General features: G+C 37.1%; 1 protein-coding gene across 6 annotated transcripts in view; it reads right to left on the bottom strand.

The window, feature by feature from the left end:
* Positions 1-597: 597 nt before the first annotated feature.
* BNC1 (basonuclin zinc finger protein 1) overlaps positions 598-18,768 on the bottom strand; it is a 75,267-nt gene continuing 57,096 nt past the window's right edge. For 5 of the 6 annotated variants that reach the window (XM_080607721.1, XM_080607722.1, XM_080607719.1 and 2 more), the window contains 4 exons: positions 8,131-8,233; positions 7,753-7,988; positions 4,588-6,515; positions 598-2,501 (listed from right to left, as the gene is read on the bottom strand). In XM_080607721.1, the coding sequence (XP_080463847.1) occupies positions 1,820-2,501; positions 4,588-6,515; positions 7,753-7,988; positions 8,131-8,233 (2,949 nt within the window). In that variant the 3' untranslated portion in view covers positions 598-1,819. Of the gene's footprint in view, positions 2,502-4,587; positions 6,516-7,752; positions 7,989-8,130; positions 8,234-18,365; positions 18,526-18,768 lie in introns of all 6 variants that reach the window. The other variant, XM_080607723.1, reaches the window with a different exon arrangement.

An 18,768-nucleotide genomic window follows, 5' to 3' on the forward strand; every position in this document is an offset into this window, starting at 1 on the left:
AAATGGATTATTTTAAATATCACATAAACCTACTGTAAATTAAAAAAATAGAAGATTACTTTACACAATGCATGGAAACCATTTCTACTGAGCACAAACATTTACAACTGTGTCATGTTTTTTCCTTGCATAACCCATACTCACACACAAACCAGTTTTCAAAAGAATTAGTGAAATATTCAGTCCACTTTTGTTTTCTTTATACAATATGAAATGGTTACAATACCATAGTATATTTTAGAATAAGTTAAACATCAAGACATATGGCAATAGCATTGTACTAGTCTTTCTACATACATACTAAATCCAGAAATTCAGTCTATTTTTATTCAGTCACAAAAATGAATAAGGACTAAGATCCAGTTATACTGGAAAACTAGACTAGTTCTAGAAACCACAAATACTGTAAGCACTTTGGTATAATATGTACAGGTTGTGCTGTCAATATCATGCTTGCATACTACAACTGATTGAGCCATTTCAACTGGTGAATTAAAAAAAAAAATATTTTAAGACTTGCTTTAGTATTTTTTCTTCTGTTTGGGAATTATTCAGTCAAAGAAGATGCACCACAAGAACATACACAGCATTTGTATGATGTGACTACAAATTAAATATTGAAGAGTTGTTTTTCTTCTTTTTTTTAAATACAATGCAAGACCAGTCTTCTTAAGTGCATAGAACATAATGCAGAATACTGTTAATTACAGGGACAAGTACAAGGATATTAAACACTTTAACAGATATTGAACAATGTTCTCATAAAAAGAGATGTGAACGAGAATAAGCATTCTACCATTACAAAGATCAACTTGTGTTTTCCACCACCAGTAAGAGAAACAATAACTGATGTATCATGAAAGGTATCCACTGCATCCATTTTATCTTTGTCTCTCAAAGGCTTAGAATTGCAACTTCAAACTCTTAAAAAGTTTATATTTCTTTTTTTTCCCCCCATTTTAAACAAAATGTTTTCTCTTCCTGAAAGAGGAAACTCAAAAAGTGCATTTTAAATTATTTTTCCCCTATTTCACACATACATTTGCTGCAGTTCGGAAGTTTTTCTTACCTGCTTTCTTTCTGCCACTACAATCTATCCGAATCTCTCAGAGTTAATCAGGCAACCCTGCCAAGTTAAATAGCCTCTCCTTTTGCAAAACAAATGGTATTAAATCTTAAAAAAGGCAAAATATTGCAAACTGGATTCAAGTGAAATGCCAACTTGAAGAGTAAGGACTACAGGACTTCAGAAGATTTGGACTGTATGCCAAGTCTTCCAAAATTTGCATTGTATCTTTTAGATTCCAGGACACAGTAAACTGCAAATACCATGTTCAATTAATACTGCAAGTCAGCTTCAGACTAAGGTCTCAGGAATGAAATGGTAGCCCCAAAACTCTCAACCCAACCAGAGGAAACAACGCAATTGTTACTCATTTCTTACACAACACAACAACTCATTTTACATGTAAACAAAAAGGATGACAGTTCTCATTTGAAGCTCCTACTGTGGCAAATAATACTTCACAGGTATCAGAAATACTTTAGTCAGTGACTCCATATCTTCCCCATTTCAAAACTGCTTTCTTTTCCTTGCAGAAGCACTAGCTACTTTACGTCAAACTAAACAATTGCACAAAATCTACGGCACCAAGCTTTGCTAAATAAAACTGCCGGAGAGCACACGAGGAAGAAAAGAATTTGACCGTGGTTGTTGAGTGGGCTAGAAGTCAAATGAGTTTAAACAAAACTATTTTTAACACATTCCTTAATTGAAATGATTAATTCCTAGCAGAAACAGATTCAGATCAGCATGATCTTACTGTAGGCTAGTTGGTGACCCAGCCAGACTTTTGTGCAGATTAGGGTTTTGACTGTGCCTGTTCCGACTGCGAACAGATGAAAACATTGTGTTGCAACCTGGGACTTTACATTTGTGGAGTTGGCGGAGATGCACAGTTTTGTAATGAGCCCTGAAAGTTCCCTTATTACTGTAAGTTTTTTGACATATATGACAAGTTATTGGCAAACTGGAAGGTAAATTTATAAAGTTCTGATTAGCTTTCTCAATTAAAGTACAGTCTTGGTAGAGTTCATCGTTAGGCATTAGGCTGGGTCCTTCACAGCTTTCATCACTATCATCCAAGGGCATGGTGCACACTTCACTTCCTCCGTCAGAATCCCAAGAAGAATGGGCACTGCTCTCAGATTTAATGCTGGAAGTAGTGCTTAGATCCAGAACAGCTCCATCATTCAATGGATCATATCCGTAACTCTCAGAACAGGGTTCTCTAATTTTGCTCATTGGAAAAACCAAGCTGCCTGTTCTGTTCATTCCTTTGAAGATTACAGAAGTATGTCCAACATGCTGTTTTAAAGAGACATCTTGACAAAACTCCTTAGCCATGTCTTTCAAGAGGTATGCTGCATTGAAATGGTTGTTGAATTCCAGTGTATCTTTAGTCAGAAGCTTATGATGAAGATTTAGGTTTGAACTATGTCTAAAAGAACAAAGACAAGCTTAGCAAGAAAGTGTTTTGCCTCACTTAACAGTTATTTCATAAGGATCATTAACAAAGAGAAAAATCAATATTTAGTAGCATGCATGAACTGTATGCTTCTAATTTTACCAACTGCTGCAGTGGGAGTGCACATGGATGATTTATACGTGTGACTGGGTATCTGAAATTGCTTACACTGGCATATTATCAGAAATAACTCTACAGAAATCAATGTTTGAGATTCTCTCCTGCATTGTGCATAGCTGTTCACTCCACTAGATCTAGTGCTGGGTCTAAAAGAGTTGTTGAACAGACTAAAAAACTTCTGTGTACTGAACTGAGGTCAGAGAATGGACTGAGGGCAAGAGGAAATGAGATCCTTCCCCAGCGGACAAAGCAGGAAAGGAGTGACACCTGAGTCTGCAAAATATATTGATGATCTCTTAAGTACTGTAACCATGTACTAGGATGCAGCTGTAAACATCAGTACAGAGCTTTTCCTTGAAAGGAATATCCTTGAATGAAGGAATGCCGCATTTTATGCAACTTGCAGTTTTTGAATGGGCATCTCTGGATTCCGTTTAAAACCACCAAAGCATACAAATTACTGCTCTTCATTGAATATTATCAATAGCTCACTGGGAACCTCCAGACCCTGGTTAGAAGACTGAATTTATTGCAAGACAGGGAAAACATTCGTATTTCCCTAGCCATCACCTAAGCCAGTTTCATCCAAACCATGAACTGTTTGAAACGGCACAGAAACATTTTGCACTTGCACTCACAGCACTCTATGTTAAAGTCTAGAAACTTCTGCAAAGTTGTTCCAAATAACTACTGTTTTGCATAAAGCTTGTGAACTTTCTTGTCGATTGTTCTTTGTGCCTTAAAAAAAACAATACAAAAAATCTTCCAAAAGCACCTATGTTAAAACTTGACTGAATATATTGGTGTGGAAAGGAATTTGTGGCATGTGAATGCAAATCTTCCTGCTGGCCTTCTTTCCTGTGGCCCATATCACAATTAGAGTGGAGAGGAATTCACATCTGGGAAGATGCAGGCAGCAGATCAGGGTATGAAGCCCTGCCAGCAGCAGATGAATCTGTGCATCTCAGATGCAGCGGCCAGTCCTCAAAGACTGGCTCGTCCTCTCTCTGGACTGCATCAGCTGGCTCCAGTACTCCTAGCAGATTACAGACAATCTAAACCTTGTGTCACTCTGAACTACTATCCAGGCATGCTTTCTGCAGCCAAGATCTGCTGTAACACTGTTACAGGAGCGTTAGAAAAAATACAAGACTTAGTCCCACTTAAACAGGTTTGTTATCTATCACTTATCCATTCAGATACATAACTGACGGTCAACAATAAAGCTTCAATTCCTTATTTCTCAGCCTAGGTGCATAATAGACTAAAATAAAATGACTAGCAGCAACACAATACTGCAGTTAACAGTAAACTGAATAAGCTCATGGTATTGTTTAGGAGTTAGTATGTAAGCTCACATTAAGGCATTACCAATGTCTATACACACCAGATAGCATTAATTCAACTAGCACTGCGTAACGTTAATTTTGTACTGACATAGGGTAATCGTGCTTTCTTATGGACTTTTTCCCTGTAAGATTTTGTCTGCTCAAAATCCTTGTGTAATGCGAGGACAAAGATAAGTGAAGATTTCCTGAATTGATCCCATTGCTTTTTCATTAAAGAAAACTGTATACATTAAAATACACATGAAAGTACACATTAAACATATAAGTCCACACATGCATCTACTGGAAAATTGCTGAATTCATACCCTTGTGGCTTTCCCTTTATGTTCTAAAGTATTCTCTCAACTATTGAAGACTTTATCAGTTATGAAATTTTCATGGCTTTATTTAATACCTCGTAGTCTAGTGGAAAGGAAATGTTTCTTTCAATGGATTTTCATTTCACGAATGTTCTGATAAGTTATCGTACCTGTTATACGAGGATACACAGAAAATCTTTGCAGGCTCCATTCCTCAAACACTCATTTTAATTTCAAATTAGGCTCCATTGTGATGGTAAAATAAATACAATTTTGTTTATAATTTCTTACCTGTCTCGACTTCTACGAGAAGGGAAAGCAGCATTACAGCCCTCAACTGTGCAAATATGCATTTCTTTGAGATGTACATTTTTGAAATGCATTTTTACACTGTAAGGGTTTTTAAAAGTCTTCTTACAGATGTCACAATGAAAGCGGCTTTCTTCCTTCTGAATCCCTAGTGCATGTTGACTGACATGATCCATATCTTTAGAGTCTTCAAAACAAGGAATGGCAGCACCCCTGTTTGACAAAGTGCTGAAAAAGCCCCCGGTCAGCAAGTGGTGTTGCAATTCAGGGCAGTCATCTTTAGGAATCCTGCGCTTTGACTGCTCTTTAATATACATGGGGGGTTCAGTCATTGGTTTTATAACATCATTGTGGTGGTGTTTTGGATCTTCATATATAATCTCATGGGGAACTATTTTTAATGGTTGGTTTTCTTCTGGTTTAACCTCTTTCTCACAGTGATGCAATTCATTTTCAGAGATATCCTTGATGTATTTGTTATCTGGCGCAAAGACAGATTCAAAATACTTTGGGCCCTCTACCCCAGAGACAGATTTCCATGAACTACCTGAATGGGGGTGATTTTCCACCCTGTCGGTCACCCGCTTCTCTATCTTATGCTCACAGGACTCAAGCTCTCCATCGCTTACCACTTGCAGACGTGTATCATCTTCAGAACTGGCAACATCACTGCTTTCATTAGGTGTTTCAACAGCTTCTTTCTCTATCTTAATAGGCATACTTGATTTACGAGATTTCTTCTTAGGTAGCATGTCAAATGGCAATTCATTTGAAATAAGCTGCTCTGGTATTGAGGAAGAAACGAGAGGCAGAGAAGGAAGAGTACCTGGAGTATTTGCAAGCTCAGCTGGTGTAACTGGGCTACGATAAAAAGGAAGAACAGGCTGTACTGTCTTTAGGTTTGGAAAGAGGACACCATTCTGTCCAATACTGGGAAATCCAGCCTGACCCTTTGCATCTGTACAAGAGCTGGCATAGCTGGTAATAGTTCTGCTATCTGGAGCTAAAATTGTAAATTCTGTCCTTTTACTATCTCCAGGTCCAGCAAGGGTCAAACCATTTCTGAGATCTTTATCCCTGTTATTTCTATTCATTGGCATATGGAGTCTGGGGTTAGGATTTGCACTATGACGATTTCGACTACGCAAAGAGCTAAATACCATATTGCAGCCCTCAATTGTGCATTTGTGCTTTATCTTCAGATGAACAGCATTATAATGTATTTTCAAAGTACCTTTGTCATAAAATGTCTTTTCACATGCAGTGCAGAAAACACGCCCTTTCCTTGGCCCAGTGCCATTTTTTTCAACAGATTTCATTTTGGTTTCTGGAGATAGTGCTGTCATTTCAAGCTTTGCTGCTGTATTATGTGAACTGGAATCACTTAAAAGGGCATCATCTTCTGTTTTAGTGGTGACATCTGGACCATTTATGCTCCTCTCATTGTCAGCTTGAAATGGTGCAGAACTAGAAGTTAAGAAGCTGCTTTCAGGAAATGGTATATGAACATCTTGTTTAGTTTCATTGCTATGGTCTTGACCTTGATCAATCAAGTGTCTTTCTGGTGGTGAACCTATCAAAGGTGGAGGCACTGGACTGAAAAACTGGAATGGCAACATGAAAGCCATGTTATTTACAATATTCTCAAAGGGATGAATGTTGGTGGGGCTCATTTTGTCCAAGGAAGCAGAAAAATTAGGACTATGTTGATTGCAGCTCTCTATGAATGCCCTAATATCCAAATTAGCAGTTGGTGGTGGTATTATAATTGATTGTCCTTCTTTCTCCTGAATTGCCATTAACTCTACAATGGACTTAGTTTCTCCAAAACGAAGAAATTGCTGCAAAGTAGCCAGTTCTTCTTCATTGGTCATTATGCTCCAGTGATCCAGTACTTTTCCTGAAGCATCCTGAAGAGAAAAAAAAAATGAGTGAAATATTAGTTCAGGAGAACAGAAAACCCCTTTTCCCCCAGTCTCTATTATTTTTTCAGAGGCTAGAAATTCTTGTCTAGCAAAATCATAAAATGATTCTATTTAATGAGAGATTAATGGCAATTCTCTGATATTTTCATCAAATCTTACCACATTGGTAATATTATTTATTCCTGAACTAACAGTAATACTTTCCAATAAACTATTTTTTTTCCACAAAAATTAAGACACACATCATTTGAACAACAGTATCATGTAACTACAGACGGCAGAGATGGAGCAATCAGACCAAGATTTAGCTCCTCATTTAAGTCAAGTATTCTTTCATTGCAAGTTTAATAATCTTCCAAGCAACTAAGATCAGAGAACAAATGAACCTGTATTGATCTATTGCCAGTGTTCACAGAGCACAGCTGTAATTACACTGGAGTGTTGGAGTTCTTTCAAACTCTAGCTATGCCTAACTTTTCCCAATAACTACAATAAATATTTTATCACAGAACATGTATTTGATGGCCTACTGAGATTTTTCACAGTGCATGTAAGAGTTTCTAAGATGATGAAGAACGTAACATTATAAATTTTTCATGTGGTAGAGGTTCAAGGTAATTGATTCCATATTTTTAATCCTAACACTAAAAAGCAAGATTATCAAGACCATTAAATATTGATTTGTGTCATAATGTAAGATCATAATGTTACTTTACATAAAAGGTAACTTCCACAGTAGCAAGGAGTAACATCAGTGTAAGCACACAGGGCCAAATTCCTCCTTAATGTAGCTCCAGTAAGGTCAGCAAGCACTATACCAGAGATGAAGATTGTCCCTGGTGTTTGAAATGATGGCAAATTTATTTGTCACAGTATTATTCTGCTGTATTAAAGTAAACTCACCGATTAAATAATACTGTGATCAAAGTCTGAAGCCTTTACTTTGACATTCCCGATATTATTATTATTTTTTTTATCTTGGGTTACCTTTGTTAGATTTGAGCAAAATAGAAAGATTTCAGTTAAGCCTGAGTAAAAAGAGAGCATTGACCAAAAGCCCACCCTTCCTTTTGTGGTGCTGTACTTGTACGTGTCTATTACTGCCTTTCAGATGTACCACATTGTTAACACATTGTGAACTACTGATAATATTAAGCTAGAAAAAGTTCTGAAATATGACTTAACTATCATAGTTATAAAAAAAACCCTCTTAATTCAATACCTGTAGCACATATCCACGTATATAATCCTGTAGTGTCCAATCCAGAGCATGGAGAATCTGTATCACTTCTTCCTGCTTCAGAACACTGAAAAGTCTATCTAGCAGAATTTTAAGGCGTACGGGAATGGCTTGGGTTCCATATAGCATGAGGCTACTGATATCGAAGACAACATTGGATTGAACTATTTCTACCTGGCTTGATGGATAGAGGTTGGGAATCCTTAATTTGCTCAGGGCTGAAATGAGAATCATAAAACATAAATAAACATGAGTACATAAAACTGAACGTAAAGAATATTGGGGTAGAGGGGTGTGACACACAGAGTGTGTGAGGAGGGCCCTAGCATGTTCTATATAGGCTGCAAGAATAAGTATTACCATGTGCTACCCATCCATGCCGGCACTGGTCGCATTGTCGCTGATTTATTTTCCCAGGTTTGAAACACTGACAACTACAGTTCACCAGAGTGCATCGGATAGCCTGGAAATCAATAGAAAAATTGATAGGTAATATATAAGCACTATCTAGGGCGTGCACATTATACATATACAATGCATGCATAAAATCCATATGAAAACAGAGATAATATACAAGCATATACCTATCAACGTGCAATATAAGTAATCCAGGCAAAACCTGAGTTTAAGCAGAGGTAGTCTTGTATAAATAGAATCAGTCACCTGCTAAAGCACTAGAATATTATGGAAGCAGAATATTTAACAATATATATATACATAGCAACACTCCTGTGGATACGTTTAGGCTGCTGCACCTTTATAACAATAATAAACTGTTCTTGGGCATTCACCTAAGCTATGATCCTCACGTAAGCACCGCTTTTTACAGAAAAGTCTGAAAAAGGTACACAGATGAAAATCTCATTCTCTGCAAGTCATGCTGGAACCGTCTATTGCAATATAGGAAGCACTAATGAGCGATATGCTAGCTTTGCATAGACTCATTCCTTACAGCCAGCAGTACCCACACAGAGTATGTGCATCCTGCCAAAGAGACTTCCACTGACACTTCTCAGTAACAAAGTTCATCAACAAGTACTCCATTGCTTCAAACACTACAATCGTCGGATTTTGTAAGGGAAATGCTTGGGAGATAATAGGTGAAACAGAACACACCAACAGATCGTAACCAGTTGTACGGTACAATTTGTGCATTACTTTACTTTCACCAATCTATAATGCAAATCAAATTAGTATTCAGATATTCCTAATCAACATGGTAATACAAACTTGCTTCCTGGAATATATGCTTTCTTCTGTACATGCCCATCTGCTGCAGAAGGCAGACAGACAATTTTGAGGTCCTAGTTAAAGCTCCATAGGGATTGCTATAGAGCAAAGCATTTCTATGATTCCGTATTGCTTAGATCTGATACTGAGAATAGGTTTTACATAAATGGAATATTTATTAAGGGTGGGAAAGTGAAGAAATTTATGTGCAGAAAGTCTGCACTGTTATACAAAAATTATTAGATTATGTGATTGCAATGTATGTCTGAAACTTTCCATTCTTAAAACAAAATGGTTTATATTTAAGTACAAGTTTTTATATTTAAAGGACAGAGAAGCAATATGAAGTAAGGCAAAGCTATGCCCACTACTGGCTGTTACTCCTGCTCCTAGGGTCTTATGCAAAGTGGGTACTTTTGCTACTTACTAATACGCATGGAAATGCAAAAGTAGATCTGAAGAAAAAAATAACATTTTAAAAGCTGGCATCCCCACACTAGCAGTTTGGAAAATGTACAAAGTAGCAAGTTTTTGGGCAATCAGGCTAAGAGAGAGAAAATGTTTAAAATGAAAATAACATGGGAAAAAAGTAGTTTCAGTGGGGTTTGCCACAGGCGTTTCTTTTGACCTGGAGCATTAGACTGACTCAGGACAGAAAAGTATGCTACATACAAGCGCCTGTTATAGACAAGCACGTGGAGGACATCGAATGCCTACTGCTTTACGTGACAATCTGGAATTGTAAAACCTCAGGTGCTGGCTTAGCAAGGACTTAGCTTACAAGCACATCTCCAAGCTGCAGTGACTTGATGCTGAGACTCGTCTTTATTTGAAGGATGGGAACAAGTGGCAACAGTGCTATTGAAATCTCTGAATCACTTTGCCTCTAATCTTTTAAAGGAGCCACTGCAAAATACTGAATTCTTGAGAAAAGCTCTGTGCTCCCCATAAAGTCATAAAATACACATCAACACCCTACACGATGTGAATTGCTTCACTTTAATGGAGAATGTATTTTCACTTAGATGCTAAAATCCTTTAATATAACAATAAAGAGCCATAAATTTCTTACGGAAAGGCTGAAAAAAAAGGTGTAGTTTGCTGATAATTAATTTCTACCACAAAATACCAAACAATAATGCAGTTTATTTCTTCTACCTCTATAATACATAATGTTCTGTGACTTGCACAGACTGAACCCCTTCCACAGGCAATCCTGCTAAGTTCAGTAAGCTACAGCTGAATTCCACGAATACATCTTTTGTAGTCTCTCCAGACAAAATTACAAAAGATTACTTCCTTTTTCTGCAAGAAGTAACAGAAATATGTTCAAGGAAAAAAGGCATTCTTATGATAAGTTAATTGGGATTTTTTTTTTTTTTTTTTTCTCTTTCCATTCCTTTTCCTCTGGACACATTCCACAAACCACTGACCTTTAAAACAACTTATTTCTTCTTATTTTGTATACTTGGCCAAGAAAGATGTACCACATGGAATTCTGCATTTTATAGATTTGTTTAAGAACTTTCTTTATAGGTACATGTATTTGTCTTTCTGTATAGGTGTAGAAGATTTCACATGTAAAAAATAGAAAACATATAAGAGGCAAGTTTTGTTTTACATATAGGAGAGAGGTGAAGAGAAAGGGAGTATAGTTTTCCTTCTATTCAAAATATGGAATTAACCCCTCCTCAAATCAATACGTGAATGCTTCTGGACACCACTCTTAGAAGTGGTTAGCTTGTATACGGCTAACGTATCAAAGGTGTATCTTTAAATCACTATCTGTTGCTAACTTAAAAAAATACTTGTAAGAATCCCTGAGAAGAAACAAATGTGTTTTTCAGGTTGGTAGCTTTTTCTTTGATTTGTGGTTATCAGAGCCTGTTTCCAAAAACTTTTCCAGCAACATTTGCATTAATGTAGTCACAGAACATATATAACATGGCAAAATTAACTTTAAAAATAATCTGGAGTCACAATTTAAAATCGTCACTCTTTGTTCGACTTAAAAAAAAAATCACATTTAAATGATGGATTTTGATTATTGCCCAAATTAACTTGTATCGGAGTTTAATGAACAGAAACATGGCAAAAATTCATAAGATTAAAATACTTGTCTTTTGCATGTGAATCCTACTATCCTTAACATGCTTAGTCTTAAGGTACTGTAATTATATCAAGTCTTTTAATAAGCTTTATTTTCCCAACAAGTGGAATATACACACAATTTTGCTCTACAGAACAAAGGAATAACTTTCTATATTGCATACATGTAAAGCCTCAAAATCATAATTAAAGGATTGGAAATGTAGGGGGAAATTAAAGTAGAATTTTTTTTAAGTGCAACCCTTTCATTCAGGTCTATTATTTCATTTCTTTTTCCAGAAACATAAAGCAGATGTTAAAAAAAAACAAAACAACAAAAACCAACAAACTTATGCTATCATGAAGGATCTTGTTATTGCTTTCCAGTCACTCTGTCCTCCACACACAAAAGGACCTTTCCAAATCCATTATTAGCAGATTTTTTTTTTTTTTTTGAGTTGAAAATTCTGATCAAATTTTTATATGGTTTTACCAGCAAGATTGTGAGAATCTGAACTTTGGATTTTTAACACAGGTGAATCTTCATTACAAGAGAGAGAGATTAACCATTAAACTGGCTGCTGAAAAACACCTAACTACTAATCACTGAAAAAAATCTTAACATCTGTTGCCTGAAAGTCATGACTGCTGACATTTTTTTTTTTCCTAGATATTGATGTGGTTTCGATTACACTTCAAAAGTTCCTGAACATTTCTTTTCAACCCACTCTCAGCCTTCACAGCTAAAGAAAAGCACAAGCTAATGGGACAAGTTCATTCTGATTCTTGGTATATAATCAGGCTTCATTTCATAAAATAAGTTTGTGATCATCTATGCACTTTTGAAGCCCTCAGGGACCTATGCTCACTTGCAATTGCAACGTCCTAACAGGTTTAAAACAATACAGTAAGAGGATGGGCAATAGGAGTGTTTGTGATTACCTAATGATATGGAAGTATAACTGTATCAAACCTCACTCTATGTTAAATGGAATCTAGTCTGACAGCACTCCAGCTTGGGAACCAAATTAAAAAGGAAATACATGTTGAAGATCCTGTCAGGACTGAGCCAGGGATCTCGGCTCACACTAGCAAGCTGGTCTGGCTCTCCGCACTCCCTGAGCACTGCACGTGCAGACACCAGTAAAATGGCAGAGCAAGTCCCAGATAGCCTCAGAACCACTTAGCATCAGTAATGCACGGGTCAGCACCCTCGCTTGTTTCTGTCATCCAAGAAAAACCCTCCCTTTCTCTGCACAAAAGTGATTCCTTGCTTTGTAAACTGCTTTTCATCAAGATACTACCTTCCCACGAAGAGCACCAGAGCTTCGCTGCTTTGCTCTGCAGATTACCTACAAAATGGTGCCACTGATGCTACATTACAGGAACATCTTTTGGAACCAAGACCAGATATTCCTACCAATTTAACATGCAAGTTTGGAGGGAAAAAAAAAAAAAAAAGAGGAGTTATATGTACAAAAATGCGTGAAAGAAGCTCTCATTACACAGAATGTAACAGACACCACTTTTCATTTCATTCACTGAGGACTTCTAGCAACAAGCAACATCTGCTATGGTCATCCCACCTAATTTTCCCAAAGAAAGTTAGCACATCGTCCATTTTTTTTTTGGTCAGACAACTTTTGCCAATTTCCTTAGGTATATACTCCATGGATAAATAGATCTGTCCGTCATTTTTGTAATGATTTAGAGCAAGTTCTCAATTTATATTTCATCCATCTTACAACCCAACTGTGTCTATCTGCATCACACTAAAAATATTTGTTCTTTACACCTATCCCATATACACTTGTAGATTCCACCCTGTACGTGTTTATCCCTCCTGACTCTTCTTCCATAGCACAGACTTCAGTTTTTGCTACTTTGTTGAGCTCCCTGCAGTTTACGGGAACTAAAATATATTCCAGTATACTCCAAGTATAATCACCAAAGGTGTTGGGCTGCTCCAGATGGAGTAAATTCATAAAATACTCATTGAAGACTTAGCCCTACAATTAAGCTTAAAATGCATGATGATATTATATCATAAGAGTTTAGATTAAACATCTTTTTTTCCTTGAAAATTTCAACCTATTGCAAGTCGAGTAAGGGCCTGAATCCCACCTGCCTGTAGAGGCATTAGGAGGGCCCCTGGGGCATCTTCAGGGAAGGGCTCCAGCCATTTTCTTCTTTCTGACACTTCGAGAGGAGAGGGTACGGCTGGAGGAGGGACAGAACATGGGAACTCTTCACTGCAAGTTAGTAGAGTTGGAAGGACACACCGGGCATGGGGAAGACACTCACCAAGCGACAGTGCACTTAAATGCCTGTACCTGCGTACCCAGTTCTGACAGCGAGGCCTACCTGAGGGCTACTCTGGACAAAGTAGACTTGGCCTGCGTTTCAACCTGCACATGGCCAGTCCTGTGGCCTGCCACGTTCTCTTCTGCCACGTGTTTAAGGTCGTCAGTTGTGGTTGATGTCAAAGCTGTCCTGCTACACTACACACTGACAGACTGACACACCGCTGAGATTATTCCTTCACTGCCAGGCTTTGAAAGCCTTAGCCCTTGAACAAAAGATTTTCCATTCATACTACATTTATGCCCACTGCAAGCATATTTGGCTGTTGCAAATTCTTCTGTTTCTTCACTGAAGTTTAAAAAGATTCAAGACTAAAATAAATAAATCTACAAAGTTATTAAAACAAGAGAAAGGTGCCTACAAGATGCACACACTATTTCCACAGTCATATCTCACAAAAAATATTTCTTACAAACTAACAGTGCCATTAGAGTCATTTCATAAACACAATAAATAGCAACATACATTTCTCATGAGAAGAAAGAAGGCCTTACTGTTTGCTGTATCCAGAAAACATCTGATGTTTTGTATATTTTGAGCTTTCAATTAAATAGAGAAAAATTTGATGTGGATGTGACAGAGTAAACAGCACTGACCAAATAGCTCCAACCTTCCCCATTAACAAACATGTTTAAATGCTAGCCCTAGATGATTCATTTGGCAAACTGCTTATTAGTAAAATAATTTAGCAAAATTCTTGTCTCCTGCGTAAGAGACTAACGAGGATAAAGATGGGGAAGACAGAGATGGGCCACAACTTGCCTTTCCCAGCTCCACTACACATGAGGTTACACCTAAATCCATGATGGCTCCTCAATAAGTGGGCTGGTTTTTGTTCATGCTGAACATGTATGCTCCTACCAAGCTCTGGAGGTACAAGAACTTTTGAAAATACCCAGACAAAAAGCTTTTGTTCCAGAGGCCAAGCCTGAATTTAGGAGTTTAACTTAACACTTATTGCGCTGAAAATGTTGGCTGGTGCTGATACCACTAAACTCCCACTTAGACCTTCTCTGTGGGGAGGCTCTGTTATGATTTTTACTGTTAAAGAACACAAAGGCCACAAGTTTGAATACAGTTTCTAGACAAGACCACAGAATACATCCCATTAATTACCAGAATCCTTATGTGTATATCCATGTTGTTTATTTGGGGTCCGATACCAAAACCTGACCTCCTTTTAAGCAGTCACAGCCTGAGAAGTAAGCAGAGTATTTACAACCCAGGTTTTGAAGCAAGTTACATTACCTCATTACTGTCTCCCTCTGCGGAGCTTAATAAAGCAAGTTTTGGCTAGAACTGGACTGAATCTCTCTCTTGCGGGTGCAGTCTACCACCTGCAGCTGAAAATGTTTAATTGTCCTTGTAATAATTGATGAAAACATCTTCAAAACTGGCCAAAAAGTGGTGGGGCGGAGTGAAACAGCTCAGTAGGATGGGATTGAAATTAGCCAATACTTCCATGCGATGGTACCACACGGTCAAATCAACCATGATTGTGGATTTAAAAGTTTTAGCCGGCTACTGAATTACGGGCCACTACTCCACATGTTGCTCGCCACTTTATTAAGAACTTTTAGTAACTGAGAACAGTCCTGAGGACGAGTAGCTGAGATAAGAGACTGAATTAAGTAAAGACTCAAAATCCTACAGCCAATTGCGGCTAAGCGGCAGCTTTAGCTGCTAATAGAGAGGTGCTTTGGACAGTCTCGGGCAATGCAGCGAGGTGAGTAAGCAGAATGGAGATATTTCTGAGAAAGGCGGCACACTAACGAGGCCAAACTTCAATCACAGCATAACTTGCGGGATGAAAATCACTCTTCATGCATGTCACTTACCCTAAAGGGCCCCTTAGGGCAACTCTTGTTAATGGCACTGTCAAAATAATTATAAGAAGAGAGTGCACGTGTGTGTGTGTGCGCACACGAACTGTTACTCTTTAAACAAAAAGCACTGGACAGTAAAGCTCAATTTTGCTATTCAACAATGTGCTTGCAGATACATTAGCTTGCAATGCAATTAATCTCGCTTGTTAACAACAGGTGTGTTGACAGACAGCTTGGTCAAACTGGGGAATATATTTAGCTCCTCTTTTCTTTTACTGTTCAATTAGGAAAAGAAAACAAGAAATACAAATTAAGGAATGAAAAATGTCACCCTATCATTATCTTGCAGTTATTTACTTTTGACCCTGAAATAAACTATAGTGCTACAGTTCCCATGGTGTACCTGCTCTACTTTGTGTAGATCACAAACCCTTACACTTTGCTGACTATTAAGCAGTATTTATCACAAAAATCTCAACTTTCCTTCTAAAAAATTTACAGGAAAAGTCATTCATATTAGTGTGTTTCAAAAATGAATAACAGGTTGCTGCAAACTGATGAGAAAAGCTGCTCAAGGTTTGGGGGTAAGGGTAAGTCACCAAACAGAAATGGTGTGAAATTTGTTTTGATGAAACACTACCTGTTATTTAAACTAGAAAATAAGCTGTGCACAGGCTATTTAACCAGATTGGCATGCTATGTATCCCATGTTAAATGCTGAGACTACAGATCTGTCCAAGATCTAAAGCTTAATTAAATATTTAACTCCAAGTCCTACATTAAAAAGAAATAAATGTTACGTATATGCACAAGTTATCAGAGAAATGAAGAATATTACTATAAATGAACTGCAAGACCTTTAAAGCATATAAACCCTTTAAAGTATGCCTTTAACTATTTACATAATTTAAAGAATGTTACATGTGTGCAACATGGGTGAATTAACGTTTCGAAGACAATCCCAACATTTTCAGCTTCTCACACCGCTGCATGAATCTTAAAGCCATAAAATAACACATGCTTAAATTCTTCCCCTTCTTGTTACAGACAGAAAAGATACATTAAAGAATGAAAGAAAAATAACAGCACTCTGGAATATTTAGTGTTACGCAATTTCATTTAATGCAATTTCATAAATTTTAAACCCAAACAGTATTTGTACACATACACGTGATACTATCTATGGTGCTACAGAGTTATGCAATATTTTATGCAACAGTGTAGCTCCATTGGTAATTTCACAATTTAAAACCTAGTATTCTTTTTTATTGAATGCAGGTGAGAAAACTTGAAACGGCTTTCAAACACCAGTCTAAATAGCTAATAAAAGAAAACCCCAAACTTTTGACTTCAAATTTGAAATATAGTTGATTATCAGTGAGGAACAGTTATTTCATTCTTTCGAAAGCATGTATGTGTTTAAAGATACAATCCTACCATGGTTTTAAAGTGTGGTAAGAAAATGTTACTGTTCTTTATCCTAAAATGACAAAAAATCTCCCTGTTAGAATTTCTCACTTTTTGCTTGGTCCCTCAATATTATTTACTTTGAGTTTGAAAACTGAAATTTCAGTCTCTAAAGAGATTTTTAGATAGTAGTGAATAGATAATGAGAATTAAAAAAAAAAAGTGATGAAGCTATAAAACTTCAGCTGTAGCATCTGCTAGGACAAAAACTGCTGGCTGCACCGCACATAGGAACTGAGTTCCTGCACCACTTAAGTCATGAAGGGCAGGAGATGACCCAGGGGGCCAAAACAATAGCTTCTCTTCCCTGCATTTTGTGGATCTTTTGTTGGAATTCAAGACCTGTAGCTAAATTTTAGCTCAAATCTGCATGAAAATATTTAACAAATATGTTTTTCCTGTGAAAGGTGCTTTAAAAACAAACATGTAGCAAAAAGTGTAATCTACAATAAAAAAAAAGAATATTTTGGTTCTTATCAGGAAATATTTAACATAATAGAGGAGTCTTTATTACTAAAAACAAACTAAATCACTGGCTTACTTGATGGGAAATAGAATGACATGCTCAATGTTGTATGAACAGATTTCTTAATAACACTATGAACAGGCACAGAAGCTGGAAGTCGAGGCATTTGGTATAAAAAGACCAAATCTTGTTGCAACCTAAGGAGGCAGAATTTCATCCCAGCTATAGTGAGCCCACAAAATGGCCCAAAATTTGGAATAATTTTTCCCGTTCATGACAATTTAGCTCTCCTGCACGTCTGGATATGTTTGCAGATGCCATTCTCTTTATGGTTCTAAATAGGTTGAAGATGGTTCCGTAGTTCAAAGAATTAACAGAACAATTACTTTTTAAAATCAATCAAGCAAAAATACTTACAATAAGTAAAACAAGAAAGTATTTTCCATAACATAAGATTAGATACTTTTTCCATGTTCACCTATGGTTAAGCTGCAACTGCTAAAAACTCTGAAGTTTGATTTACACAGAAATGCAGAATTATACTGGTTATACGTAAAAAAACTTATTAGCATTATACACATAATGTAAATAGATCTAATGCAATATTACATGATATGTTCTTTGAAAGTCAATATTTTATCCATTTTCAGTAAAAGAAGAAGTGAGAAAGGTATTCTTCAGTGTACTTTGTTCTAATCACCAGAACAAAGAAAGGCACCGCACACTGTTGTTAGCAGTTACAAACAATGCAAGTCCTACTTTGCACCATGACCTGGAGTACAGGGAGGCTGCCCACCTCACATTCCTCGAGCAGAGCACTGAGCCACTATTTCAGTATTTTAAAACTAGTAGAGAAAACAGAGTCTTGTCTATCATAACGCTAGCATATTTTCCAGCAAACTGCAGTAAACAGAACTGTATTTTCAAAGAGGATGTTAAAAATAGAAACATATGATCTTTTCCCACCTAGAATTGTACCCTTACAATTAAAGACTATTAGCTGGCATCCCTTTTAACCGTCAAACTCAGACAGTGGCAGTTCTATAGCCACAAAGAGAAGCAGTAAATGAGAAGAACATGTTACTACACTGCATTTGAGAAAGTTTGGCTCCAAGCTATGCACTGATTAATATCAGATCTCCTTCTTTACTTGCCTCTTGACAATCTTGTCACATCTGGCTGACAAATCCTTACAAGCTTATCCAAACCAAGGCAGCCCAGATCATGCTCCGGGAGTAGCTTGAAGGAAGCGGCAACACCAGCCATGCACTGATGTGCCATCATGAAACTAATGAAGCTGACTTCACTTGCAGACTGCAGGAACACGAAGAAACACAACATGCCTCAAGGTTTTGCAACATAACGCAGAGTTAGCTCACCAAAAGATAAGACAAACAATCAGCTCCCGAGGTTCAAGAAGCCAAGTAGTTACACGAATTACAGAAATTTATATATAAATTGCTCGAACAACAATCTCAACTAAATGAGCACACCAAACTCCAACTTCGGATCAGATGTGAAAATTGACTGCTAACTGCCTTTCAAACAATGGTTTGT

This window comes from Anser brachyrhynchus, assembly GCF_964034855.1.
Source record: "Anser brachyrhynchus genome assembly, chromosome: 11".
Taxonomy (NCBI): Eukaryota; Metazoa; Chordata; class Aves; order Anseriformes; family Anatidae; genus Anser; species Anser brachyrhynchus.